Source organism: Emys orbicularis, chromosome 2 (assembly GCF_028017835.1).
Source record: "Emys orbicularis isolate rEmyOrb1 chromosome 2, rEmyOrb1.hap1, whole genome shotgun sequence".
Classification (NCBI taxonomy): Eukaryota; Metazoa; Chordata; order Testudines; family Emydidae; genus Emys; species Emys orbicularis.
Genome location: NC_088684.1, coordinates 87,979,681 through 88,007,323, shown reverse-complemented (window position 1 = coordinate 88,007,323; position 27,643 = coordinate 87,979,681). Strand labels below are relative to the sequence as shown.

The 27,643-nt window shown below is 39.4% G+C and overlaps 1 protein-coding gene across 1 annotated transcript in view; it reads left to right on the top strand.

Annotated features, from left to right (window-relative positions):
- Positions 1-27,643, top strand: part of LAMA1 (laminin subunit alpha 1) — a 148,876-nt gene that overhangs the window by 89,325 nt on the left and 31,908 nt on the right. Inside the window, exons 27-44 of the mRNA XM_065398699.1 lie at positions 301-428; positions 1,443-1,563; positions 1,663-1,800; positions 3,565-3,686; positions 5,055-5,141; positions 5,414-5,607; positions 6,153-6,295; positions 12,220-12,318; positions 13,424-13,535; positions 13,706-13,868; positions 17,652-17,862; positions 18,106-18,222; positions 18,307-18,470; positions 19,635-19,773; positions 21,541-21,634; positions 22,166-22,282; positions 25,141-25,323; positions 25,654-25,808. Of these exons, the coding sequence (XP_065254771.1) occupies positions 301-428; positions 1,443-1,563; positions 1,663-1,800; positions 3,565-3,686; positions 5,055-5,141; positions 5,414-5,607; positions 6,153-6,295; positions 12,220-12,318; positions 13,424-13,535; positions 13,706-13,868; positions 17,652-17,862; positions 18,106-18,222; positions 18,307-18,470; positions 19,635-19,773; positions 21,541-21,634; positions 22,166-22,282; positions 25,141-25,323; positions 25,654-25,808 (2,487 nt within the window). The remainder of the gene's footprint in view (positions 1-300; positions 429-1,442; positions 1,564-1,662; positions 1,801-3,564; positions 3,687-5,054; positions 5,142-5,413; positions 5,608-6,152; positions 6,296-12,219; positions 12,319-13,423; positions 13,536-13,705; positions 13,869-17,651; positions 17,863-18,105; positions 18,223-18,306; positions 18,471-19,634; positions 19,774-21,540; positions 21,635-22,165; positions 22,283-25,140; positions 25,324-25,653; positions 25,809-27,643) is intronic.

Sequence of the window (27,643 nt, the reverse complement as noted above, 5' to 3'; positions counted from 1 at the left end):
TGGGTTTGACTCGTAGCAAGGCAGGGACTAGGAATGTGTTGGGATCAGTATGCTGTCCAAACGGAGGAAAGGAGCACCCCATATTGCTCTCTGGCTATCTTGTCTGGCCAGCTTCAATGAGTGGTGCAGATATGTTCTAAAATGAGATGCCCTCAGCTTCCTTTGACCAGATCACTGCGATTAATGACTATATTTCTCAAAGGGTGGAGGGACGCGGGGAAGAGATTGTTGCCTGTAAACAAGTATGTGGCCATGAATATTTCTGATTTAATTAATGTAAATGAATTCTCTTCCCCCTAGCATGTGTGGAAATACTTTAACTCTGTGTCTGACCAATCTGTCACACGTTCTGACTTCATGTCAGTGCTTAGCAACGTTGAGTATATCCTTATCAAGGCATCATATGGCCAAGGACTACAGCAAAGCAGGTAAAGCATCCTCTGAATCTGTTGTATTAATTTTAGCTTAACCTAGGAATAGTCCTAACTAGGCTTGGCAGATTTCAATTTTTATTTTTTATAATTTCTATGGAGAACATCGATGTAGAATTTTACACTTTTTATCAATTTGAAATTTTCACAGTTGTGCAAACTGATGGGTTTTAAACACTTAATTTTTAAAATTGATTACAATCTTTCTAGTTTGTGGGAAATTACGGTGGGGTCAGACTATGGGGAGTGGAGGGTCAGACATTAATTATTTAATAACAGTAGATAATGAGATTCAAAAAGTTAAAGCTTTAGAACCACTAAAACATAAGCACCTATTGCCTTGAATTGAAGCAGGATTGCCTCTAAATTCCTTCATTTTCTGTGAAGTGCTAAGTGTCACTGCTGCTTGTATTAGTACGAAAGCTCATAAAGAAGCACAATGACTTGTCTACTAAGACAGCAGAGGCACTGGATATGCTTATATATCTCCTAAATGAACTGTCTCCCATCTTACTCTTACGGTTATTGACTTACTCACTGCAGTACTGACTCGTTTCTATACTTTTAATTTTCAAATGAAAAACAAGCCTTTTCATGAGAAAATAAAAATTATTGAATGTGAAAATGTTGGGCCTGATTGTACACTGCCTCACTACTAGTGTAAAACACTTCCAAATCAGAATGATAGCATTTTACACCCCCTTTGGATTTACTTTGAACTAAAAATGGTAGAGAGATGATATTTCACCACATGCATTTGTCTGCTAGGAAATAAGAGCATCCTTAACAGAGATGGGCCCTAACCAAACCCCCACATCAGGACATTCCTGAATTTTGAAAAAAGTTTATCTCTGCATCAAAACTCTGTGGCTTTGACATGCCGAACCAAAATCTCTGATCCAAACACCCTTGAACTTTACAAAAGTTTGGATCTGAACTTTATAGCTTGGGTTCAGCTTTATTCACTAGATATTCATATTCTCTTACTCTTCATCTAAACATTTCTTGTAGAATTGCAAATATCTCAATGGAAATTGCAGTGAAGGCTGAGGAGATGCATTTGGGCAGAGAAACAGCACACCTCATAGAGCAATGTGAGTGTCCTACTGGCTATGCTGGACTCTCATGTCAGGTACGCAGCTGCTTATCAAACAAAATACCTTTTGGTGTGTCTTTATTTCTGATAAAACATCTTAAAATATATACCCATATTTTTTTCTTTTTTCTGCAGAGCTGTGCGTTGGGGTACTACAGGGCGAAACATGTAGACCTGAATGTAAAAGAGCCTCGCCAATTGATTGCTCCTTGTGTGCCATGTCAGTGCAACAACCACAGTGAGACCTGCGATCTGGAAACAGGAAAGTGCCTGGTATGTACATTTCCATTGTTGTGTTGGTTTTGCCAGAACATCCAATGTCCATAGTCTACCAGCTCAGGAAAGAATTTCTAAAGCATATGACGCTGTGACACTCCAGTGGGACACATACATTTAAACATAATAATGGAAAATATCAGAGGACTTGTCTTCACTTTGGGGGTAAGTCGACTTAAGTTACGCTACTCCAGCTATGTGAATAATATAGCTGGAGTCAATGCAGCTTAGGTCGACTTACCCCGGAGTCTTCACTGCGCTGCATCAACGGGAGATGCTCTCCGGTCGACTTCTCTTACTCTTCTCGGAGAGCTGGAGTACTGGGGTCTACCGGAAAGTGCTCTGCCATCGAATTAGCGGGTCTTCATTAGACCCGCTAAATCGATCGCTGCTTCATTGATTGCAGCAGCGCGATCTACCTGTAGTGAAGACCAGCCCTCAGTAATCCTACTTAGTTTCCTTTAGTGAAATCACTGAATGTTTTAAAGGAGATCTGACTCAAGACCTTAAAAATTATGAAATTCCTATTATATGTTTTTGTCTTGTTTTTAGTATGTCCCAAACAGTTGTTTACCTATTTATTGTTTTGCTGCTGAGATTTAAAGGTCCAGTCCTTGGGTCTTGCTGAGCTGAGCATAGGCACCTAAAGGTGGAAGAGGAAAAGTAGCAATATACTGGCCCTCACCCCAAATTGTACAAAGGCCAGATAATCTTTTGTAAGAATTATAATTTTCTCTATTGTGTTTGGTTTTGAAGTAAGTGTTGTGCTTGCTTTTCAAGGCTGGCTTACTTTCTTTGAATTGCATGTTAAATTCACATTTAAAAAAATATTTCCTACTGTCCCTCTGGCTTGTTAACAGTTCTTGCTTTGCCAGGCCTAACCCGACTCTAAAGCTTGAGTCAGAAAGCACCTTGGGGTTCACCGACTTATTAGTCTAAGACCACAAATTATAGGTCCAGAGTTTGTTACTCCAGTAAATGTCAGCCATTCCCTCAACCTCAGGTTGTAAGTGTGTATAAGTAACCCTCTCGGAAGATAGTTAATTGTGCTTCAGTCAGAAGGGGAAATCAAAAAAGGCACTCATCATCCTCTTTCTGAAGCCCAAGCAATTCACTTCTTTAAAACACCTGATCTTCACTGGCCTGAGTAGCAAGATCCCTTAGCGCATTTCTGACCTCTGCTGGTCTCAGATTGAGGGGTATCTTGCATTACTACTGTTCACTAGCTTCAACTAGTCTAGTAGTCTACTAGCACTGTCTAGTAGAAGAAGACACTGATATCGCTATAGGGGGAATAATAAATTTATTTTCTTTGGTATCTAATTTTGTATGGATTAATTAAACAGTGGGTGTGCAGGCTTCATTTATGAACATTTTGTAGTTCAGTTATCATGATTATTGAAACTTTGTTTTAGTTCTAGGCAGCCAGTTGAATTTTCCATCAGATGCTCATTTATTTTAATAGCTTTTTTTCCTAGTACCCTCATTTCCTGCCCCTAATTGAATTCATAGTAGTGTATATCAAAAAGGTCTGAGGATCAGGAAAGAAATTAGGTCAGCATGGTTGGCAGGGCACTGAGGGAAAATAAAGCATGTGTGTGATCGGCTGATTTGTGGAAACACAAAATGTTCTTCAGCACAGAAATTGCTGGCTGACTGTGATGTTAAAGATGATTAGTAAAGACTGCACCAATTTTTTGATTGGAGAGATAACATTCTTGTTGCTGTTTTAAACTGTGTGAATTTCTTGTTGTGTACCAGAACTGCAGAGATAACACAGCTGGTGAGCACTGTAGTGTTTGTGCCCCAGGCTACTATGGGAAAGTAATTGGATCTGTCAAGGACTGCTCTCTTTGTGCCTGTCCCAGAACCAACCCGACGAGGTAACCAAACATTCTGAACTCTGATGTGCATTTGATCACAACACTGGGGCTTGCTAGCACCCTGACAATAAAGGGGCCTGTCTTTATTATATCTCCTTACTTGTAGGGGTTTGCATGTCATCTGTTTTTTACCTGTATGGGGCTGAACCTTGTACTTGGAGTTATCCAGCCTCAGAGGATTTTGAATTGTAAAAGTGGCATAGAATAAGTCAGTTAAGTTGCTTGCTGGATCCAATTCTGTCAAATAGAAGGGTTTGTTAGAGAGTTCATGTTTCTGCCATGCACTAATTTAAGCCTAGTCCCACTTGTTACTTTAATAAGGAATTTTTTTTTTATCACGAAGAGCCATTTCCCCTTTGTCCATGTGTGCATCTTCCACTAGTATCCGTTCTAAATGTGAATGAATGCCTTTTGTGTGAGGTTTCCCCATTATCTGTTTTACGGAGGGACAATTCATCATATTTTGAAAGAGAAATTACGGTGTATACTCACAAACTCTTTTTCAGAAACCTCAAGCTTGAAAGGCAATATGTATGGATGATTAAGCTCAAGCCTGGGACCCAGGAACTCCCGAGTTCTAATCCTAGCCCTTGTGAGGTGTGAGGCTTTGGCCATGACAATCAACCCTCCTACCTCACTTTCCCCACCTGTAAAATGGGCATGGGTAATGGTTCAAAATGACTTAAGATCTGCACATCAATGTGTGCTGGCACAGATCCTGGCAGAAGGCCCACAGTGACACAGAGTATCCCTTCTTGTTAGGGAGCCTGCAGCATATTATCTCTGTGTAAGAAGAGAGCAGCACTCACTAGTGTTGTGGTCTGGCTCAAGGAGACAAGATAGGTACCGATTTAGAGCTTCCCTTTGACATCTTCCATCAGCATGGCTCCAATGAAGCCCTGATCACAACTTAAACATGTCTTTCCACAGCAGAACAGCTGAGGGAAGGTGACAGCAGAAACCCTGTCCTCCCTCAAGCAGGGATGAAATTCCTCTGGGGGGACGAGAGGCAAGATTTAAGCAGCTCCATCAGGGAGAACTTAGTTCAATATCAGGCTGTTTGAGTGAGCTTCTTTTATATTGAATACACAGCACGGGCTTAACCTTTTATTGAAGTACATAGGCTGATACTCTAATGTAGTACACAGTTATCAACTAGCAATGAATTTATAAATGTTTTCAAGATACATAAAGATTTCACAGCATAAACCCTATTACACTACATCACAGCGAATGAATGACACTGCAGCTTACAATATTTTGTGTTTTAAATGTCATGTGTTCACCTAGTAAGACTGCAGATGTCTGAACTTGTATAGTCTTGCATTTGGATTGTATCTGTTATTTAGCAACTCTTTCTTCCTCTAGCTTTAGTCCCACTTGTGTTCTGAAAGATGGTCATGATTTCCACTGCGATGCTTGTCTCACTGGATATGAAGGGCAATACTGTGAAAGGTGAGATACATTTATGCTCCAGGAGGTTTTTGAAAAACCCTGCACATGTCTGTACCGTTAATGGAGTACTCAATTTGCATGTGATGCTTTTTTATAATAAATGGAATGGCTTAGAGTGATTTGTAGATTACTGTACATAGACTAATAATTACAAATATTATGCTCCTCAATCACCTATACAACACCTTAGATCAGTTAGTGATAATGAAAAAGAGAGGGCTTTTTGCTAATAGATTTAAAAATAATTTCCAGTATCTCTTGTCCCCCTATAGGTGTTCTCTAGGCTATTATGGTAATCCTGCAATGCCTGGTGGCAGCTGTCAACAATGTCAATGCAATCCAAGTGGCTCGATTCACAATAATTGTGATCACATATCTGGACAGTGCATCTGTAAGCAGGGTGTGACAGGACAACTGTGCGATGCATGTGAACCCAGACACATCCTTGTGGAAAACGAATGTGTTTGTAGGTGTTTTTTCTTGTCTCTCACTGCGTTTGCGGTGGTCAGGTGGCATTTGTGTGATTGTGAAGTGCTTGGTAGTAAAAAAATATTATCAGCCTTGTACATTACATTGAATTACTAATGTAAGGTCAGATTCTGCCTGACTTTTACATGACTGGCCAGTGGAGTGGGAGGGGTACAAGGAGCCAATGGAATTACAGCAGCATAGAATATGTTTTGTTGGGCCTGTCCAAATTCCAAAGCAGTATGAATGCATCAGCTTCAATAGTATTAGTCTGGATTTACACCAATGTAAGTGCGGGGATCTGACCCTCAGACTTACACTGGTGTTAAACTGGTGTGTGTGTGTGTGTGGTCAGAATCAGATGCTATGTTTTTAAAACATACTACAGAATGTACAATATTGTATACTATCAATATTATTTGTAGGCCTTCTTAACACACAAAGTGTATGTATGTTATATGTAAATTTAAAGTAATGTTTCCTTTTCAAATAATGCCTTTTTATAGTAACATTACTCCCCTTTTTTTAAAATGGTTTCTTCAGCTTGCGATGATGACTGCACAGGTGTTTTGTTAAATGACTTGGATCACCTGGACAAAGGCATATTTTCGGTAAACTTCACTGGTGTTACCTTTGCACCATATGGGATATTGGCAGATGTGGAGAATACAACAAAATACATGAAGGTAAAAAATAAATAATGGAAATATTTACTGGCACCTTGTAAACAAAACTTAGGGCTGATTCTGATCTCACTTACTTTGGGGTAAGTCAGGAGTAACATTCTTAAAGTTAATGGCTTTAGAATGGTGTCTGGTATAAAACTGGTGTACATCAGATCAGTATCTGACCTTAAATTTGCTTTCAGAATGTCAGACTATTTTCCCTGAGCCTCCCCAGATGTCTATATAACATTGTACCAGTTTTCTTGTGTCTGATATTTAATAAATATTATTGTACCACATTACCATGCACATGTTTCACCTTAATATTTTTAGCCAGATCCTCAGCTGAAGTCTGTGGAACCATATCGATTTACTCCAGCTGAAGGCAGGTCATTTATTTTCAGTAGAACAGAGATAACCTTGAGGGACCTGTACACTACAAGAAAGTAGAAAATCAAGTCATGAATTGGTTTCTCAGTTGGTCCCATTGCTGAAGGTAGTGAAGGATCTGGCAGTGTGTTGTTTCTTCCCTAATGAGTTCTGCTGCTGTAGAGGGTAATATGGGACACATTGGCTGCTTGCTTTGCTTATGCTTGCCTGACAGTAGTAGGTGCTTTCCTCTGTGACCTATACCAGAAAAGAAATACAAGATAGGATTTTTCAGAATGTCAAAAGATTTCAGTCCCAGAACTGCATGTTGTTTGAGCTTCCCTTACTCCTCCCCACCATTGAACTGACTATACTATCGAACAATTGCTTTATTAAGCTGTTGGGAGATTGGATTGGAAGCAGATGACTGGGCATGCAGGTAAGTTTAAGACTGGCTGTTTCATGAGTTCACTATGTAAACATGGGCTTTCGTGTCCCATCTCCATTACATTCTTCCTACTCAGCAACCGTCTTGTTTTCTTTTCTGGGTCATTTCTATTATTAGAAATGATATTACCATAATGCCTCGGAGCTCTAGTTGTGGGCCAGTAATCCATTGTGTTAGGCGCTGTGCAAACACAGAACAAAAGACAATCTCTGCCCCAAAGAACTTACAATCAAATTCTTCCTTAAAAACAATCGCCCTGTTTGTGGTAGAGGTCTGTAGTTCCCAAAGTTTGGCTGCAAAGATGCTGCGAACAAGCTGTCATGGTAACCTAAGTTCCTTCTAAGCTGTGCGGCTGTGCAGTAGGCTATCCAGGGCTGCGCAGGCAGAGAGAGGTGCCCCTCCCCTGGCCCAGCCCAGCCCTGCCAGAGCTGCCATGGCCAGGGAGAGGCGCCCTAGCCCAGCCCCACCCTGCCGGAGCTGCCAGGGAAAGGCACCCCTCCCCCAGCCCCGAGTTGTTGGGGTGAGACAAGGCTGGGCGGAGCCCCAGGGGCCACAGCCCCGGGGAAGCCTGCACCCCAAACCCCTCATCCCTGACCCCACTCCAGAGCCTTCACCCCCAGCTGGAGCCCTCACCCCCTGCACCCCACTCCTCTGCCCCAGCCCTGAGCCCCCTCCTGCACCCTGAATGCCTCATCCCCAGCCCCACCTCAGAGCCCGAACCCCCAGCCAGAGCCCACACCTCCCTGCACCCCAACCTTCTGCCCCAGCCCTGAGCCCCCTCCCACACTCCGAACCCCTCGACCCCACCCCCGCCACACATTATCTCCATATTGGTGCACATAACAAAATTCATTCCGCACATGGATGTAAAAAATTAGAGGGAACACTGATGGTAGCTGGTGCAAAGAATTTTGGGGAACATTTAGGAACAACAATTCTTGCTACACACGACTGAACAGAAACAGATACGCTTTTCTAGAGCAGAGGGGTTGGGCTGGGTGGGAAGAAACTTCGCAGCTGAAAAAAAGCACTACAGGACTGGCTCTTTGGTAAATTTCTACCATTGCCCTGCACAGTTCTGGTGTTTTCCCTTGCCTTTGGTGTGACACTTTTTCTGCTGCAAACTTAACCTGTGCCTAAATGTTTGAGGCTGAATGTTCTCCATGGATCTCTGAAATGTGTGTTAACAGTAAAGACTTTGAGGCACGGACAGCCTAATCCTCATTAAGGAGAAGCTCAACTGCTCCATCTTAACTCATATATATTGTATTTCCAACTGTGATACTCCATGTATTCACGTGCTTGGTGCATCACAGCTTTGTGAATTCGGTTAAAATATTATAGGGGTACTTGTCATTGAAAACTAGGTTAATGTAGCCCTGCCTCTGTCCCTGCACAAAGCCAGTGTAAAAGGCATGCAGATTGGTGGAACAGAATCTTCCATGCTTCACGGCTGCCAAAATAAGAGTGTGTACTGAAAAGTGCCTACTCAGCAATAACTGTAGCTAGACAAACTCTAAAGTATAAGTAAAACCACATTTTTCTTTGTATTCTGTCATATCCTGACAGATGATTGATAAAGTGAGGCTTCTGATGCTGATGCATGCTGCAAATTAAAATGAAATTGAGTTAGACAAATAATATTTTCTTTATAAATGATATCCAGATTGAACCCTTAAGGATGTAATTTAATATTTTTATGTTTATGATTGGAGGATCACCTTGATTGAATTACAGATTTATTCTTGGTCAGAGATCATCTTACCCTTTCATTTTAATCATGTTGCCATTGTTTTATGTACTAAATATATAGAAATATTGCACTATTTCAATACTTGTGTAATAATAGAATTAGCTTTTACTTTGTAATTGTTTCGTATTCTTGTAGAAAAATCATCTCTTTTGGCATATACTTTTAAAAACATATCATATGTTTAGCACTTTAATGCTAAAATGAAAACTGATTTTTTGTGAAAATAACTATCACAAAATAAATATCAGCTTCAATTTCCCCTTCAGTGCACATATTTTGGCATATAAGTCAAATGATCTAAACCAGCTGTCACTGCGCTGATAACTGAGATGCTCAAGGAATGCCAAAAAAATTGTAAGAAACCTCTATGGAATTTTGGACTCCGGGATAGTTGTCAGGGTTATGGCTATAGTCCTGTTCATGTTGTGCCAAAATAATTCCTAACCATTGCATCTAAAGAAATTATCTCGTAACTTTAGAGAATAAAATGGTAACAACTGCTTACCTTCCCTTTGAGTGATGTCAGACATACTTGTTTCTTTCTCTTTCTGTCTCACCTAAAAATTGCACCCCTTCTGAGATAAGCAAAAGTAAATCCAACTGAAAACCAAATTTTAAAAATATCCAGTCTCTTTCACTGGGTCACAAGGTCTGTCAATCTTGTCTACTCTCCATTGCATTGCATCAAAGCCCCCTGATGGTCCCCCAAAGTCAAAGAGAGGGGTCTCTTCCATCCTCCCTCTTCCACAAGTGTCAGTCTTGGGACTCTCAAGAATGAAGTAGGCATCAGACCAGACCTGCTGCTTCTCTCCATCCAATGCTAAACTTACTCTGCTCTGCCACAGTCCTTAGTTTCTCCTCTCAGGATGTGGATATCTCCGTCTCTCTAGTTCAAATATCACTCCTGTCCCAGTTGACTGGGCTGGCTGTTTTTAGGCTTCTTCTTGGGCCAAACCAACCTGATCTCCTTCTTTGAGATGGTAACAGATTTTTTAGACAAAGGAAATGCAGTGGATCTAATTTACCTCGATTTCAGTAAGGCATTTGATACGGTTCCACATGAGGAATTATTAGCTAAATTGGAAAAGATGGGGATCAATATGAAAATTGAAAGGTGGATAAGGAACTGGTTAAAGGGGAGACTACAACGGGTTGTACTGAAAGGTGAACTGTCAGGCTGGAGGGAGGTTACTAGTAGAGTTCCTCAAGGATCGGTTTTGGGACCAATCTTATTTAATCTTTTTATTACTGACCTTGGCACAAAAAGTGGGAATGTGCTAATAAAGTTTGCGGATGACACGAAGCTGGGAGGTATTGCCAATACAGAGAAGGACCGGGATATCATACAGGAAGATCTGGATGACCTTGTAAACTGGAGTAATAGTAATAGGATGAAATTTAATAGTGAAAAGAGCAAGGTCATGCATTTAGGGATTAATAACAAGAATTATTGTTATAAGCTGGGGACGCATCAGTTAGAAGTTAACAGAGGAGGAGAAGGACCTCGGAGTATTGGTTGATCACAGGATGACTATAAGCCGCCAATGTGATATGGCCGTGAAAAAAGCTAATGCGGTCTTGGGATGCATCAGGCGAGGTATTTCCAGTAGAGATAAGGAGGTGTTAGTACCGTTATACAAGACACTGGTGAGACCTCATCTGGAATACTGTGTGCAGTTCTGGTCTCCCATGTTTAAGAAGGATGAATTCAAACTGGAACAGGTACAGAGAAGGGCTACTAGGATGATCCAAGGAATGGAAAACCTGTCTTATGAAAGGAGACTCAAAGAGTTTGGCTTGTTTAGCCTAACCAAAAGAAGGCTGAGGAGAGATATGATTGCCCTCTATAAATATATCAGAGGAATAAATACCAGGGAGGGAGAGGAATTATTTAAGCTCAGTACCAATGTGAACACAAGAACAAATGGATATAAACTGACCATCAGGAAGTTTAAACTTTAAATTAGACGACGGTTTCTAACCATCAGAGGAGTAAAGTTCTGGAACAGCCTTCCAATGGGAGTAGTGGGGGCAAAAGACATATCTGGCTTCAAGACTAAGCTTGATAAATTTATGGAGGGGATGGTATAATGGGATAGCCTAATTTTGGCAATTAATTGGTCTTTGACTATTAGCGGTAAATATGCCCAATGGCCTGTGATAGGATGTTAGATGGGGTGGGATCTGAGTTACTACAGATAATTCTTTCCTGGGTGTCTGGCTGGTGAGTCTTGCCCACATGCTCAGGGTTTAGCTGATCGCCATATTCAGGGTCAGGAAGGAATTTTCCTCCAGGGCAGATTGGCAGAGGCCCTGGGGGTTTTTCGCCTTCCTCTGCAGCGTGGGGCATGGGTCATTTGCTGGAAGATTCTCTGCATCTTGAAGTCTTTAAACCATGATTTGAGGACTTCAATGGCTCAGACACAGGTTTGTTACAGGAGTGGGTGGGTGAGATTCTGTGGCCTGCATTGTGCAGGAGATCAGACTAGATGATCATAATGGTCCCTTCTGACCTTAAAGTCTATGATTCTATGATTCTTCAAAAGCTACTGCCAGGATTTCCAAGGGCCTTGCCCTGGAGAAACCCAGAGGTACTGCTTCTGGCCCTTTCCCAGTAAGTGTCTGTCTGTCTGCTTAGCAAGAATCATAGCTGGTCTTGGTCTTTCCCTAGTCTTTCCCTGTTCTGAGGGAAGGGCCACTTATGTTCCCTGACACGTCTTCCCAGCGTTCCTTGCTATAAGGCTTACTGCGCCCATCAGTTTTGGGAACTATATATCTGAAACCAGGAACTTGACCATACTGGGCATATGCTAACTTAAAGAGATATTGAGGTGTTGACTCTTACACCTGTCTAGAAATCCACATTTGCCCAAGTGTGTATACCTTTTATATCTTGCATCTCTTAATACCTTTTGAGAAGCAATATTTTGTGGCACTCTTGTTTGTACTAAATATGAAGGAACAAGGTGGGTGGATCAACTTTTATTGGATCAACTTCTGTTGGTGAAAGAGACAAGCCTCTTCAGGTCATTTTGTATACATTTACAGTAATTCTAGATATGCAGAGTAGGTTAGCAAACTATACATAGAGAAGTGCCTGTCCTGGAATTCCAGCACTGGTGAACATCTTCAGACTCGGCTAGATCCAGAGAACTGGCCCTTAATTTAAAAAATGGTCTACCTTTGTGCACCAGCAATACTTCTGAGCTTAGTTTATGTTGCATCAGGTTCAGGTGTTTAAACGTAAAGATAACCTAAATTGTGCACGTAGTTATTTGTATCCACAATTTTCTGCACACAAAAATGGTGGTGGCCTCATGAAAGCCGGGCTAAAAAAAACCCAGACCTTAAATGTCAATCTGTTACTCTTTTCAGGGGTCTTTATTGTCTAGAGAGGATCCAATCTATTCACTGGAGATGGCAAAAGAAGGTCTTGTGAATGTATCAGGAGGCACAGATCAACTGCACAAAGAGGCAAGTACCCTGCACTTCATTCGTAGCCAAACAGAGTGATCTTTGAGGAACCCCTTATGGAAAAGTTTTATAGAATGTAACAGAGCTGAAGCAATAGGATTCTATAGAAAGGTAATAGGGTTGTATAGAAGTTACTCTAAAAACCTATAAAAATTAATAAAGGATACTATAGGTTTTTGTGCTATTCTATATAATTCTAAAGCAGAGATATAATATTCTCTTAAATTCTACAAAATGGTTAAAAATCCTATGGTATGGAAAGGTTATAGTTTTTCTGTTAGAAGACTTTTCAGTAAGGTGCTCCTTTTGTATCATGATCCTTCAGTGGTTCATGTTGTAAGAAATGGAAATATTTTCTTTTCATTGTTTTTGACCCAGAAGGCTTATTTAACCTTTTGTCATTGTTGGACACTTTCCAAGAAGTCTTACACTTCAATTTTTCTGTAGTATTTTCTTACAAAAGGAGTGTAAATTGAACAAACTTTAAATAAATGGGAAAATCCTAAAGTCTGTATTAAGTCTTTACTCAAGCAAAATTCCCAGTGAAGTAAGGCGATTTACTTGAGTAAGATTTTGTCTCCTAAAGAGTAAAAATGTGAATAGAAATATCCTTCAGTGGAGATATCTGATGTCATTTGTTGACCACATATACCCTCCTATATATCTAATTTAATTCAACAGCTGCAGTGGTGACCATATTGCTATAATTACCAGAGATGCCGAGTCTGGAAAATAGTTTTCTTAAGATAGCATTGATGTCAAAGGGAAAAAATGTCAGTTTTTCAAAGTATTCCCTTTGGGGGTAATAATGTTGACTGTGACAACAACTTCGATAACAGTTTTTCACTGATATTTGAGTTTGGGACTGGCAGAATACTTAATGAAGGTGTCTCATCGCATCTGCTTGGCAGATACTAGAAATCCACCAAACCAATTTGGTCTGTCTCCTCAAGAACTGCTAATCATTTTCTCACGCAATTCATTGCTAACCTTAGAAATGTTTTTCCTTCAGTGGAAAAGCCATCAGAGGGCAATGATCAGTCTTAAAATTGTTTTTTTTTTAAAATGTTTATCATAAACGTTCATGTATTTATTTTTATGCTAGTTGACTAGAATATTGGAGAGAGGTTGGCAACTCAACAATGCAACTCAAAGAACCATGAATGAGAGTCGACATTTGACTGTATTTATTGACACACTGCATACAACCATCAAAGGTAATGTGTCTGATTGTAAGCTATGGCAGCTTACATTACTGAAATAAAAATGTATTCACTTTGTAAAACTGTGAGAACTGTTTGCAAAGAGAGGGTTTTATGTTGTTTGTGTAAGGGATTCATCTTATTTTGTCTCAATGATTTGACTGAATTGTTTCCTTCCCACTTAGTACTTGCTGAAGTGGCTGCATCTCTAAATGAGACGCTGGCTCTGGATTTCCCGTTGTCAAACAGTACATCTCAGAGTCTGCAGGAAGATATCTCCACCATGCTGGAAGCAATGCGCAGAAGACATTTCATGCAGCAGGACCAAAATGTCACCACTGTACTAAAGTAAACCTACTGTCTTATTGATATTTCTCTGTTCATGGACAATCTATCATTCGTGTAGGGATGTCTGAGAGCAAAAATGGTCCAGTGTCTCCTTAGTATTGGCAAAATTTTATGAAGTTCTGTCATGAGGGGAAGTGGAAACTGAAATGCATGGAGTTGGCCATAGTTTAAATGGAGTCTCAATGCACAGCTGGGACCTGATCCAAAGACTCCCATTGATTTCAGTGGGCTCCAGACCAGGGTCTTGATGCACATACTATGGAATTGTGTTATAGGGGAAAGTGTCTAATTGCTTTTGAGATAGATTTACTACCTCTGACCAAAGTTCTGCTCCCTCTTCCATAGCTCTCTAGGGCCTGAGGTGCAACATGACTGGTGTTGCTTTGCTGTACTGGAGTGTGCATGATCAAATCTCTGAAACACATATAAGGATTCCATAATCCCTAAGCACCATCATGCCCAGTTCCACAGGGGTTCTTCCCACATTCAAGCACAGCAGGATTCTTAGCACAGCCCAGGACAGGGACAGAGGTGGTTTATATGCCATCGTGCAGTTCCACAGCTCACTGCCCCCCGCAGTGGGATTATAGCAGAAACAGGAGTTACGGTAGCCTGAGGGCTGTAGTAATTTGTGTGTGTGTGTGTGTGTGTGTGTGTATGTAGGGTGGGACATTTAGTCTTCCAGTCAACCTCCTGTTGCAAGCCCAGCTGGGGAAGGAAATAGCCTTTTGCTGGTATGGATGCGCGTGTGGCATATATTTTGTAGGTGAAACCTCAGCATTTATTTTGAGCGTTCAGCTTTTATTCTAAGTCATAGCTTTGATTTCACATTTCTATCTCCTTATTTGTTTCTCCTTTGAAGACAGTTTTAGATTCTTTGTTGCCAGAGTTGGGAAATCTAACCACCAAATTTTTCAGAATTTGGGTGTGGTTTTCAAAAATGCCCTTTATTGCTTTAACTCTGTTCCCATTGATGTCAATAAGAATTTGACCCTTGACTTTAATGGGTACAGAAGTAGACCAGTTCTGAGTGCTTTTGAATATCCCACCCTTTATTTTAAAATATTTTGGATTAGGAAGAGTGTTTGTCTATGCTTGCCAGGGCTTATCTAAATGGAGAGTTAGTGCCCGGCAAGCTAGGGTGTAAATATAGAGTGCACTAGCATGCTGTGCATGAACTGTCTGTGTGGACCCTGCTACTGCCCATTAGAAGTTCCCTAGTGCACTTGGACCTACTTCTGTGTCATATTCCCATTACATAGTTATATTTTTATATGTTAATGTGAACGTAAGACTATAAGAATGGCCATACTGGGTCAGACCAAAGGTCCATCTAGCCCAGTATCCTGTCCTCTGACAGTGGTCAATGCTAGGTGCCCCAGAGGGAATGAACAGAACAGGTAAACATCAAGTGATCCATCCCCTGTCACCCATTCCCAGCTTCTGGCTAACAGAGGCTAGGGACACCATCCCTGCCCATCCTGGCTAATAATCATTGATGGGCCTATCCTCCATGAACTTATCTAGTTCTTTTTTGAACCCTGTTATAGTCTTGGCCTTCACAACATCCTCTGGCAAAGAGTTCCACTGACTGACTGTGCGTTGCGTGAAAAAATACTTCCCTTTGTTTGTTTAAAACCTGCTGCCTATTCATTTCATTTGGTGACCTCTAGTACTTGTGTTATGAGAAGGAGTAAATAACACTTCCTTATTTACTTTCTCCACACCAGTCATGATTTTGTAGACTTCAGTCATATCCCTCCTTAGTCATCTCTTTTCCAAGCTGAAAAGTCCTAGTCTCATTAATCTCTCCTCATACTGAAGCCATTCCATATGCCTAATAAATAAAATAAAATACAACATCTCCATTTATTTATTGTATCTCCTAGAACTGGAAGGGACCTTGAAAAGTCATTGAGTCCAGCCCCCTGCCTTCACTAGCAGGACCAAGTACGGATTTTGCCCCAGATCCCTAAGTGGCCCCCTGAAGGATTGAACTCACAATCCTGGGTTTAACAGGCCAATGCTCAAACCACTGAGCTATCCCTCCCCCTAATCATTTTTTGTTGCCATTTTCTGAACCTTTTCCAATTCCAATATATATTTTTAGGACATGGGGCAACCACATCTGCACAAAGTATTCAAGATGTGGGCGTACCATGGATTTATATATATGATCCCCAAATATAGTGTGGTTGCCAAGCATACTGTACTTCGCTCACCTGTCTCTCATGCTTGCCTTGCTCCTGTCTATTAATTTCTATAAGAGCCAGATGGCCATGAAAATGGACTTCAAATAAAACCTGGTTATAGTTATAATGAATTAGGACTGGGAATAGCTTCCTGGCCTTATGAAAGTGTCTGAGAACACCCCATTACATAACAAAATCTTTCTGACTTTTACAGCAGTTTGGGATGTTTATACAAGGCATTTGTAAGTTAACTTTTTCAATTGTAGGCTTTCAGTAGAAATTTCTGAAAGATCTTTGGTAAGTTCCTTTCACACACTGAAGAAGAGATTTATGCTAGCAGCATGATAGTTTGCTTTACAGAATTTATCATATTCTACAGCTACAAATTCAAAGCTAATTTTAAAAAGCAGTTTGACAATGCATTTGTCAGGCAGCAGATAGTTACCCCATGGCTCTTGGTAAATTTTGTCTATGATGATATATCATTAAACAATATCTAACTTAAGCCTCTCTAAATTTGCTATATAAGACAAAATTCCTGAACTACAGTATAACCTTATTACAGTACACTCAAGTATTGGGGGAATACTGCTTTGTAAAATACTGCATTGTAGCGTCATTCTACCAATTCCTGTATTTTGTTATAATTTGAAACAATGGCTTTTGAGGGTATGGACTGTGGATCAGTAGTATGAAAATATAAATGCATATCCATCTTACACAAGAATTGCCGTTCAGGGTCACACCAATGGCACTTTAGGTTCAGTATCCTCCCTTTGATAGTGGGCAGTATCAAATGCTTCTGGGTAAAATACAAAAATCCTGGTAATGGATGATCATGGAATAATTGCAAGCAGTTAGCAGTTGGCTAATTCCCTGAGTTTGGGCTGTAGTTCCAAAATCACACCTAGCACCATTTTTTGAAGATAGGTACAATACTTACTTTCCTCTGGTGGGATAGCTGACTTTCATAAGAGATTGCATTTTTTTTTTTTTTTTTTTTTAAGCAGTTCAGCCACTTTAATTTTAAATTCCTTCAGAAGCCTGGGGTATATCCCATTATGTCCTGCTGACTTATTGCTGCTCAGATTATCAGTATGTTCCAGTGCCTCCTCCTACACCCTTGGCATGTTGATCCTAGATTAAAAATGTTTAAACTACAAATGTCTGAGGTAGGACATAGAACCTTTCCAGATGCATGAAATCTATGCAGGCTTTCAAATCAGAGGTAACCCAAATGGAGCTTTTCAGCCAAATGCAGTCCAAAGGGTCCTCAAAAGTGGCTTACAGTACCCACTGTCCTGTAACTACAGGGCAAGGACGAAACTGATAAACCGCAAGGTTGTATTGTTTGCAAACGCAAACCAGCAATTTCTAGTCTTCTATCAGTGGTGAGACAAGTATAATAAATATTATGGTTGTAAGTATTTATTGTTGATGAAAAAAATTGGTATAAGGTTATGTGTAAGTTGGTTGCAATCGTTAGAGCTGCAAAGTTTATGTAATCCTGTTTTCTGTTCTTCCTTCCTTAGGAAAACATACCTAAATTTCTCTTCCTATTTTTATTTACTGTTTGCTCTCTGTTTATCAGTGATGCAGAGAGGTTGCTGTTACGGATTCAGAAAGAGTATCTCAAACCCCAGCAGGAACTTGCAGAACTAAAAAAAGGTGCAAGCCATCTCTTAACAAACCACAACATCAGATTACAAGAAGCCCAGGACCTGGTGAATGAGGCTTGCACTAACACCAACGAAACCAACCGTCTGCTTTTTCTTATCTACAGCAACCTGGCAGAGTTAAATGTAAGACTGGAGATTCCGCATTGTTGCATAATAAATATCAGATGCATAACGTGTTTTAAATACCTCACTTTTCAGACTGAAATGAATCCATAGACTTTTCCAAATATTAATATTTGTAATATTCTAGTAGACTAAATAGAAACCATGCAATGTGTTCAAAGTGGGAAGGGTTAAGTAGTAGATGAGTTCATCTGCACCAGCTGACATTACAGAGTACCATAAAACAATTGATTTATGCTACAGGATAAAAAGCTAAACATACAAGAAAACAAGGATCTTTCCATCATGCTAATTAAAGAAGGGAAAGTATTGATGGATGGTGCTGCTGCCCTTGCCACAGATGTAAAGAACTCTACCTCAGTAAGTTACTAAACTGTCTAACATTCATTTAATATAGTGAATTGCATTTGATTAATTGATAAAGGAAATAATTTCAATGTTTAGAATCTAGAGATCCATCGAGATGGACTGGTCCTATGGAATGCCAAACTAAGACATCATGTAGATGACCTGGTCATGCAGATGTCCACGAGGGGAGCACTTGATCTAGTCTACAGAGCAGAGGATCATGCAGCTGAATTTCAAAAACTTGCAGAAGCGCTAGATAGGTGAGCGCACCAAGATATATGACCTCAATAGAAGCTTCATCTAAATTACTGCCAGATTTAATTTAAATAGATAATAGGTTAGTCCATTAAGGGAGCAGGTCATTTTTTTTTCCATTTAAAACTGCAATAAATGTAATTACTTTTACTTTTCATGAAGTGAATGGTATTTTTATTAATGATGCAGAATAGGTTGATTTAGTCTTGCAATTCACATGAATGATCATTTGTAAAGTAATTAGTTTTTAAGTTAATAAATGTTCAGTGAATACTATGTGACCTAGCTTCTTTATATAGCTGTCAGTGGTAAAAAATACTCAAATGTTTAAGAAAGAAAAATTATTTTTATCATGAAAAGGTTATGTCCATTATATAAATACTTTTTTGTCAACATATTCAAGAACTCCATCAAAAAAGCTATAATTGTTGTTAGGCTTCCATCTCATAACATCATAATCCTCAGAAATGGGCAGGTTACACCTTCAAGGTTACATATAGAAGCACTTTTAAAAACTTCCTTATATTCTCAGAGCTCATCCAATATCAACACCAAGAGTTATTAGCTGGAAAGACTTTCTGATTATCGATATGAAAATAGACACCAGCTATCCCCATTTTCTTCTACGGTTCTCACAGTCTAACCTTTTAAAACTAGCACATAAGTTTTTAAAATGAAGCCAGGTCACAAAGCACAAGTGTATTGTAAGCCTGAAAGCAGAGAATTATGCTTGTAGCTATACTTGTACAACTCTATTCGCTTCAGTGTGGCTGCACAACTGTAACCAGGGAGAATTTGACCCAGAATATATTTCAGTTCTGTCCTGCCTGCTGTGTTGCTGTACACTGAATTTGTAGTCCCCTATTTCTGTTTTGTTTTTGTTTAGTGTGTGAGATCTGCTTTTTTAAATGGAAAATGTTACATTTGATCGTAAGGTTTTAAAAATGCAAAACACACTAAAGACAAAAAGTTAAAAAACAAAACAAAACTGAAGTAGGCCAGAACTTCAGCCAGAAAAAAATCAAGTGAAACACGTTGTGTAATGTGCTCATTCTTTCAAAATGCTGTATGTATTCTGAAAACATGTACATCTGATAACTCAAAACCTGGAGACATGCTACCTGGTTAAGACACTTGCATAAAGGATGTATAATATTTTTCTACTGCAGTGGTCTCTCAAATGTAAGAAATGTATCTCTGAATGCAACAAATGCTGTCCATGCCCACTCCAGCATTACAAGTCTGATTGAAAGAACAGAAAATCTGGCAGATGATGCTTCTAGAGTAATAACTAACCCCTTGGATTCAGTAAGTATCCATGCTGGGATTTTAAGTTACCCTCTGCTTCTGATTCTTTTTTGAATACCTGTTTATATGCTGCTACCTCCCTGCAATCATTGAAATCTGTTTCCTTGTCTGACACTTCTGCAGCAGCCACTCTCTCACCATCTTACACACACCCTACCCTGAGTCATGTCCATGGATGCCACCCTCAACCTCTCCCTCCGCACTCTTCTCACTCCTCTTCCACTTTAGAGCAGTGCTCCACTGGCAGGGCCGGCTCCAGGCACCAGCGGAGGAAGCACGTGCCTGGGGCGGCACATGCTAAGGGGCGGCAGTCCGTCCATTCTTGTGGCAGTACAGTTCGGGCCTTTTTTTTTTTTTTGTTGCTTGGGGCGGCAAAAATGGTAGAGCCGGCCCTGTCCACTGGTTATTGTTTCCCTCCATGTATCTATCATCAGTTATTACTCTTAACTCATCTTCCATCCTGCCTGACACCTGACTCTCTTCCTCTTATCACAGCTTCCTATTCTTACCTTTTGATTACTTCAGCTTCAGGGCTCTGAAGTCTGAGTTGCCAATCTCCTCCCCTCTTCTCCTTGTGTGACCTTCATTTCTGGATCAGCTCCCCACTCACTCCCACTAACTTCACTAAACTCTGCTTCCGGTCCAATCTTTTAATATCAGAATTCTCTGTCTCTCTTTTTCTCTTCAAACACCAGCTTATTTAATTCAAAATGATCCACTAGTCCCATACCTCCTGGCCTTTCTTAGGGCTGGTCCACACTACCCGCCTAATTCGGCGGGTAGAGATCGATCTTCTGGGATCGATTTATCGCGTCTCATCTGGACGCGATAGATCGATCCCAGAAGCGCTCCCCCGTCGACTGCGGAACTCCTGCTCGCCGAGAGGAGGAAGCGCTGTCGACGGGGGAGCCTGCCTGCGCCGCGTGGACCCGAAGTAAGTACTTTTAGTTCGATATAGGAAACGTCGACTTCAGCTACGCTATTCTCGTAGCTGAAGTTGCGTTTCCTATATCGATCCCCCGCCCCAGTGTGGACCAGCCCTTAGATTTGCAGACCTCAAATACCCATCACTTCTCTGCTTCAGTCAGTCCTTCCCTCAGCCCTTTTTTTTTTACCTCCACTGATTCATTTGTTGATTTCCTCTGGTTCACCCTCTTGTCCAACCCTGACCCCTTTGCCCAGCTCTGCCATCTCAAAGTTTATTCCACTTACACCTAACCCCAGCTCACACCCATCATAGATTTTCCCCCACTGCTTCCATACAGTTGAATACCTCAGGAGAAAGTTCCGTGACCACATGTATTTTCTCCACTGCATGTTTATTCTCTTTTCTTCTAGTTTTGCCATCTTCAATAATTTGGGCCAGATTCCCGGTTGTTGTTAAAACGCTGGATTACCAAGACATGAACTTGACTGTTTTACTTTTATATTGTACTCTTTTCCCATACAACCGTCTTTATCTCTTTTCCTGTTTTTCTTCTCAGTTGTAAGCTCTTTGGGATTGTGCCTCATTTATATTTAGAAAAAGCATAGCACATTGTGAGCACTACTGGAAACAAGTAAATAATGTTCATCATGCTGAGATTCACCATAATTCACCGATTAATTATTTTTGTGTTATGTAGTCATACAGTTTGTGAAATTGGATTTTCTATTCACTCTTAGACAAATAATAGATTTTAAAAAGCAATAGATCATTAGAATTTCTTTCTGTTGAACCTATTCTTTTCATATATAGTAAATAGTAAATGTTGTTTGGTTTTTCAGCCAGAGCAATCTCTTGATTCTCTTGGGAAAGAAACTTTACAGCTTAGTTCTAAATTTCTAAATGAAACAAAAAATCTGAAGAGGAAAAATGAAGGTCAGTTTCATAGAATGTACAATTTTAATGGTACTTTGATAGCATTATTCCTGCACTGTTAACAAAGTTTTAATTTTTTTAAAAATGAACGTAAGTTAAAGTTAAACATTTTATATAGTCAGGTATATACAGTAAAAGAGTAAAACAATGTATCCCAGATAAATTTAGTTATTGTTCTATTTTTCTGGCAAATGAAGAAAGTAATTTTCCTTTGTGATTATTTAAAGTAAACCTTTTCCCTTCATCTCTTCTCTCACCGAAACTGATTGACCTGACCAAGAAGGACAACTCTGAGTAAATCTTCATGGACTTGTGATATAGTAACTGAGGATGCAGTGTGAAGCATATACCGTACTCACATTGCACTTCTATGCATTTGCTGAAATACTTGTTCTGTTTAAGAAAACAAAAAAGCTCCCTTGGATCAATTATTGAATTTATTAAATATTTTTAAAATGTAGGGTTAGTCTGAACTATATGGTCCTAACATTTGTATGTGCATAGAACAATCACAGCTATTTATTCCAACAGGCCTTGTGTCTAGATTGAATGGATTGAAAAAAAAAGTGGAAAAGATTCAGGAGAGTGCTCATAAAATTACTGACCAGCTTAATGATTCACTGCTGGCACTGCGAGCATTGTCTAATGGTAAGTGAAATGTATCTTGACACACATGTCCTTATTGCAATGCCATCTGATACAAACACAATATTGTCCTTCCTGAAGTCCGATAGAGCAGCCTAGCAATAAATCAGACTGGAGGCTGATTTAGCCTCTTGCCTTAACAGGAATTTGAATTAGATGTTTTCCATTTATTTAATTAACATGGAAAACAGTGAAACTGCATTGTGATGTAAAGATTATAGCCTGTTTCTCCTCTCACACAGGTGTAAATAAGGAGTAACTCTGAAGGCAATGGAACTATATTGGTGCAAAACTGTACTGTGTGAAAAAGAGAATCAGGTCCTAAAATTCTTAATCAGCTTTAAATGGAACAAACTGTACTGGAGATTAACTGTTTTGCTTTCCCATAACAACAGTCTGTTTAAAAATCAGCTTCACTGCACCATATATCTTAAATGTTAAATCTAAATGTTTTGACAATATAAATGCTGGACTCATTTAACTTTAAAAGTCCTTTGCTCTCTTACTTTCCATGTTGTTCAAAAGCCATACAAGAATTATTATTGTTTTTTTTTTTAAAGGTCAATATTTTAAACTAAGAACAACCCCGAAATTCATAGAGGCTAACGGGTAGAATTGAAATTAAAAAAAAAAAATGATACGTCTATTAATCTTTTTTCAGTTATGGGAATTATCTCTATGGCTTCCATAGCTGGTGCTAGATCTGCACTGTTTTCAAGATTTAGAGCACTATTTTTTCATTAACTCTCAGGCTTTAAAACATCCTGTTTCACAATACAGGATCTTAAATTGCATCGAAATGCAACATTAATGAAAATAAAAAGCGATGTTTAAATGGTAGGGTTGGGTTACTAACTGACATAAGAACATAAGAGTGACCATACTGGGTCAAACCAATGGTCCATCTTGCCCGGTATCCTGTCTTCAGAGAATTGCTAGTGCCACCTGCCTCATCGGGAATGAACAGAACAGGGCAATTATCAAGTGATCCATCCCCTGCAATCCAATTCCATCTTCTGGCAGTCCAAGGTTTAGGGACACCCTGAGCATGGAGTTGCATCCCTGACTATGGCTAATAGCCATTAATGGACCTATCTTCCTTGAACTTATCCAGTTCTTCTTTGAACCCAGTTATACTTTTGGCCTTCACAACATCCCCTGGCAAGGAGCCCCACAGGTTGACTGGGCATTGTGAGAAGTACATCCTTATGTTTGTTTTAAACCTGCTGCATATTAATTTTGTTCCATGACCCCTGATTTGTGTATTAAGTGAAGGAATAAATAACAGTTCCCTATTCTCTTTCTCCACACCAGTCATGATTTTATAGGTCTCTGTCAGATGCCTCCTTAGTCATCTCTTTTTAATCTCTCCTCATATGGAAGCTGTTCCATACTCCTAATCATTTTTTTTTTTTTTTGCCCTTCTCCGTACCTTTTCCAATTCCATCAGCATTGTCTGGCTTCTTCGTTGTTGTACCATTAAACTAGTTGTGGATGTCACCCAGAGTAAGCACATTTGAAATACAGATACATAGTCAATATTCCTAACTTTAGATACAAAAATGATACGTGCATACAAATAGGATAAACATTCAGAAAATCATAACTTTTCCAATGACACCTCACAAGACCCGTCTTATACAAAATGCATCATAATAATGCCATAATCATATCATGTAATAATATCACTGTGAAGAATATAGGGTGCAGTGTCACAAACCTTTTTTAAAGTGTCATACAGACAGAATCAAGTCTACCATTTATTAGTTCTGTGCTCATATAATAGAGCTAGTCAAGAAACAAGAATTGTTTTTGTGAAAATTCTATTCAATTTTTTTTTTTTTGGTTGAAATGTTGAAGAAAAAAATCATTGAAAAATCTAAATAAGATAATTTTGACCAGCTCTAACCATCTGACTTGAGCTCTCTTAATGCCCTGAGATTCACTGCATATCATAAATCTGGCCCTATGCTTATTTATGTGTTTTGTTTTATATTGTTCATTCTAAGGCACGGGTTCCCAAACTTGGTTTGCGGCTTGTTCAGGGTTTAACAGAGTCATGTAAGTAGAGACGGCAGGGCCAGGTTCATAACAAATATTTCAGGCTTGACAAAAAGGAATCATTCTTGGCATTCTAGACTGTATTGTTATAACAACATGTTCAAAGCTTTATAATGATTATAATTGATGGCAGAAGTTACATTATCAAGGATTTATAAATTGGCTGAAAAAAGTTATTTTCTGGCTGAGCCCTTATATGTAAAATATAATCCCTTAGAACAGGGGTTCCCAAATTTGGTTCGCGGCTTGTTTAGGGTAAGCCCCTGGTGGGCTGCGAGACGCTTTGTTTACCTGAGCGTCCGCAGGCCAATGGGAGCTGCGGGAAGAGGCACGGGCCGGGCCACTGCTTCCCGCAGTTCCCATTGTTCGGGAACGGCGAACCACAGCCGCTGGGAGCTGTGATAGGCAGTACCTGCGGATGCTCAGGTAAACAAAGCATCTCGCAGCCCGCCAGGGGCTTACCCTAAACAAGCCGTGAACCAAGTTTGGGAACCCCTGTTCTATGGGATTATATTTTACATATAAGGGCTCAGCCAGAAAATAACTTTTTTCAGCCAATTTATAAATCTTTAAAAATGTAACTTCTGCCATCAATTATAATCATTATAAAGCTTTGAACATGTTGTTATAACAATACAGTCTAGAATGCCAAGAATGATTCCTTTTTGTCAAGCCTGAAATATTTGTTATGAACCTGACCCTGCCATCGCTACTTACGTGACTCTGTTAAACCTCTAAGAAAAATTACTGTTCTGATAATTGGGATATATAAATAATCCTTAAATGTAAATATGTTTCAGATACCAGTGACAAAATTTTTGAAGCAAAAGAGCTGGCTGTGTCGGCTAACACAAGTGCTGTTGCTGGTTTAAGCCACATTGTGGATTTCAATCAGAAGCTGCTGAACACTTCTTCTGAATTGTCCAAGGTTAATGACACGTTGAGGAAAACCAATGAACTTATAATGGACTCCTCAAAAGCTGGTAAGTTAGCTGCTTCATTGCACAGTAGAAATGTCATTGCATGTAGAAATGATTCTAATATTTAAACTTAATTAGTATTAAAATAAGGATAGTGTGATGGACTGAAAGTTTCTGCCCGACTAAATAAAAATGCACTAGCTGTAGATTTCCTTTTTAAACAGAATACATAGAAATCACATAAGCTTTTTATACGTGTATATTTTTTCTCTCTGATGTTTAAAGCTACTGAAATAAATGACCCCAAATATACCATTTTGGCCAATGCAGTTCAGGAATGAATAATGAATTTCCCTCTCAACCTGTCTGAACGTCTCATTCTTATTTTGGCAGCAGCCTCAGCTGAAAGACAAGTTAAAGAAGTGGAAGCACAAGCCAATCTTTTATTTGACAGGCTGAAACCTCTGAAAATGTTGGAAGAGAACCTGAGCAGAAATCTGTCTGAAATTAAAGAGCTCATCAGTCAAGCCCGCAAACAGGCAGCATCTGTAAGTACATCTTTCCTGCAATTTCTAGCTTCAAGTTCATTGGTTTCCCTTGTGCCTCCTCAACAAAAAAATATTTTAAAGGCAAAAAGCCGTATACTCCTTCTTTAACCCACCCATCCTGTTGTTCTTTGGTGTAACAGAAGTGATTGGTGTTATCAATATCTCATATACTGCAATACTGAGGCATTTGGTGTGAGTTCGGACTTTGAGCTATGATCTCTTTGCCTCTGTGGTTTGTCAGAGCACTGAGATTTTGTGGTTTTATTTCCCTGTTCTTTTTTTCCCCATTGCCTCTTACTTTTAAGGGAGTATCTCCTTTAAAAATAATCCAATGCCATGTGCCAGAAAGAAAAGAGTTGTTTGTGTGAGCAACAGACAAATGAGGGGATAGAGCTGGCATTGTTTTTGGAGCGGGAGGGAGGATGCATCTCCAGGCTTTTGGAAGGGAGTTGGTGTGAGAGGCTGGAATGGATTTATCGGTGATATAAAGGATTATGATGAGATTCCTTGAATGAATCATAACGCAAGCATCAATTCTGTCAATAAGATTGTCAAACATATCTAACCAAATCCACATACTTAAACCCTTACTTTTTTTGTTTTTTGTTAGAAGCTGCTGCCCATACAAAATAGCCACATTTCAAATTAATACATTGGTCATTTTGAAACTTTGATCCACTTCAAAGTCACAAAAGCAATTAAACCACATTATGAACTATATTTTGTTATAATTAGAACACAAAGAGAGTTTTTGAAACCAGTAACATTTCCCCATACATTTGATTTAAGCCTGGGCATATCATTTTAAGGCAGAGGGAAATTTTAGATTTAAAAGACAAAAAATATCCAGGCTTTTGGTGCTTTCAATAAAACCCAGCATACACATGAATGCTTCTTTTTCACAATCTACTGATCATGGAAAGTTAATGAGCCTGGTATAGAACAATGGAAGTAGTATTTTCTGGTGTATCATAGACTACCGAGGTTTCTAAGGGAAAAAGGTGCAACTCTTATGAGTAAAATCCTTTCTTTCAGTTTTAAAGACTCATATTATTCCCTTGTAATCTTTATTTTTCTGAGAATTTGGTGAAGATAAGGGTTTTTATCATTGCAACTAATTTCTAGAGTTAATATTGAATTGGGCATTGAAGATGAGCTATCCTGATGTCTTGCACCTCAGTCTGATTGATTTAGCTTTTACTAGAAATAGAGATGGGCTAGGGATCATGCAAACTCTCAGATATGTGAGTCAACAGAACTACTAAAGTTAGCAGAGTGCCCAAGTGTTTGCAGCTATGAGCCCAATATTTGTAACAATGAGAATCTGAGTCAGAAATCTGCCATGTAAGTGCATCTTTATTAAATTAAACTTTTAAATGGCTCCTAAACAGATTTTCTAAAGAATTACTTAATTTTTTTTGCTAGTAATTTAAAATTCTGTCATTGCTATTTCTTGCAGATGCTTTGACTATTTGATTTTTAGCTACCTTGTTTTTGTCTCATTGTAAACCCCAAAGTTTGTTGTCTTTTATTTATTTTTGTTACCCTGAGACCTTTCACATTTTCTCAAGACTTCCAGTCTTTTTTGTTATTAATAGAGTGTTTTTCCTCATATGTGCCCTCAAGCTCAAGATTTATTATTGGATGATGAATTTCTGGCTCTAAATCCCATGATTAGACCAGTAGGTTCTGAGGCACCTCTTTCTTCCCTATCCTATATAATCTAAACCACTACTCTTTTTCAACTCATATCCAGCCAGTCAATAGTTGTGTGTGTTTGTAGCTAATCCTACTGACAAATATTTAGAATCATATGAAGTTGTCTCAACAAATGG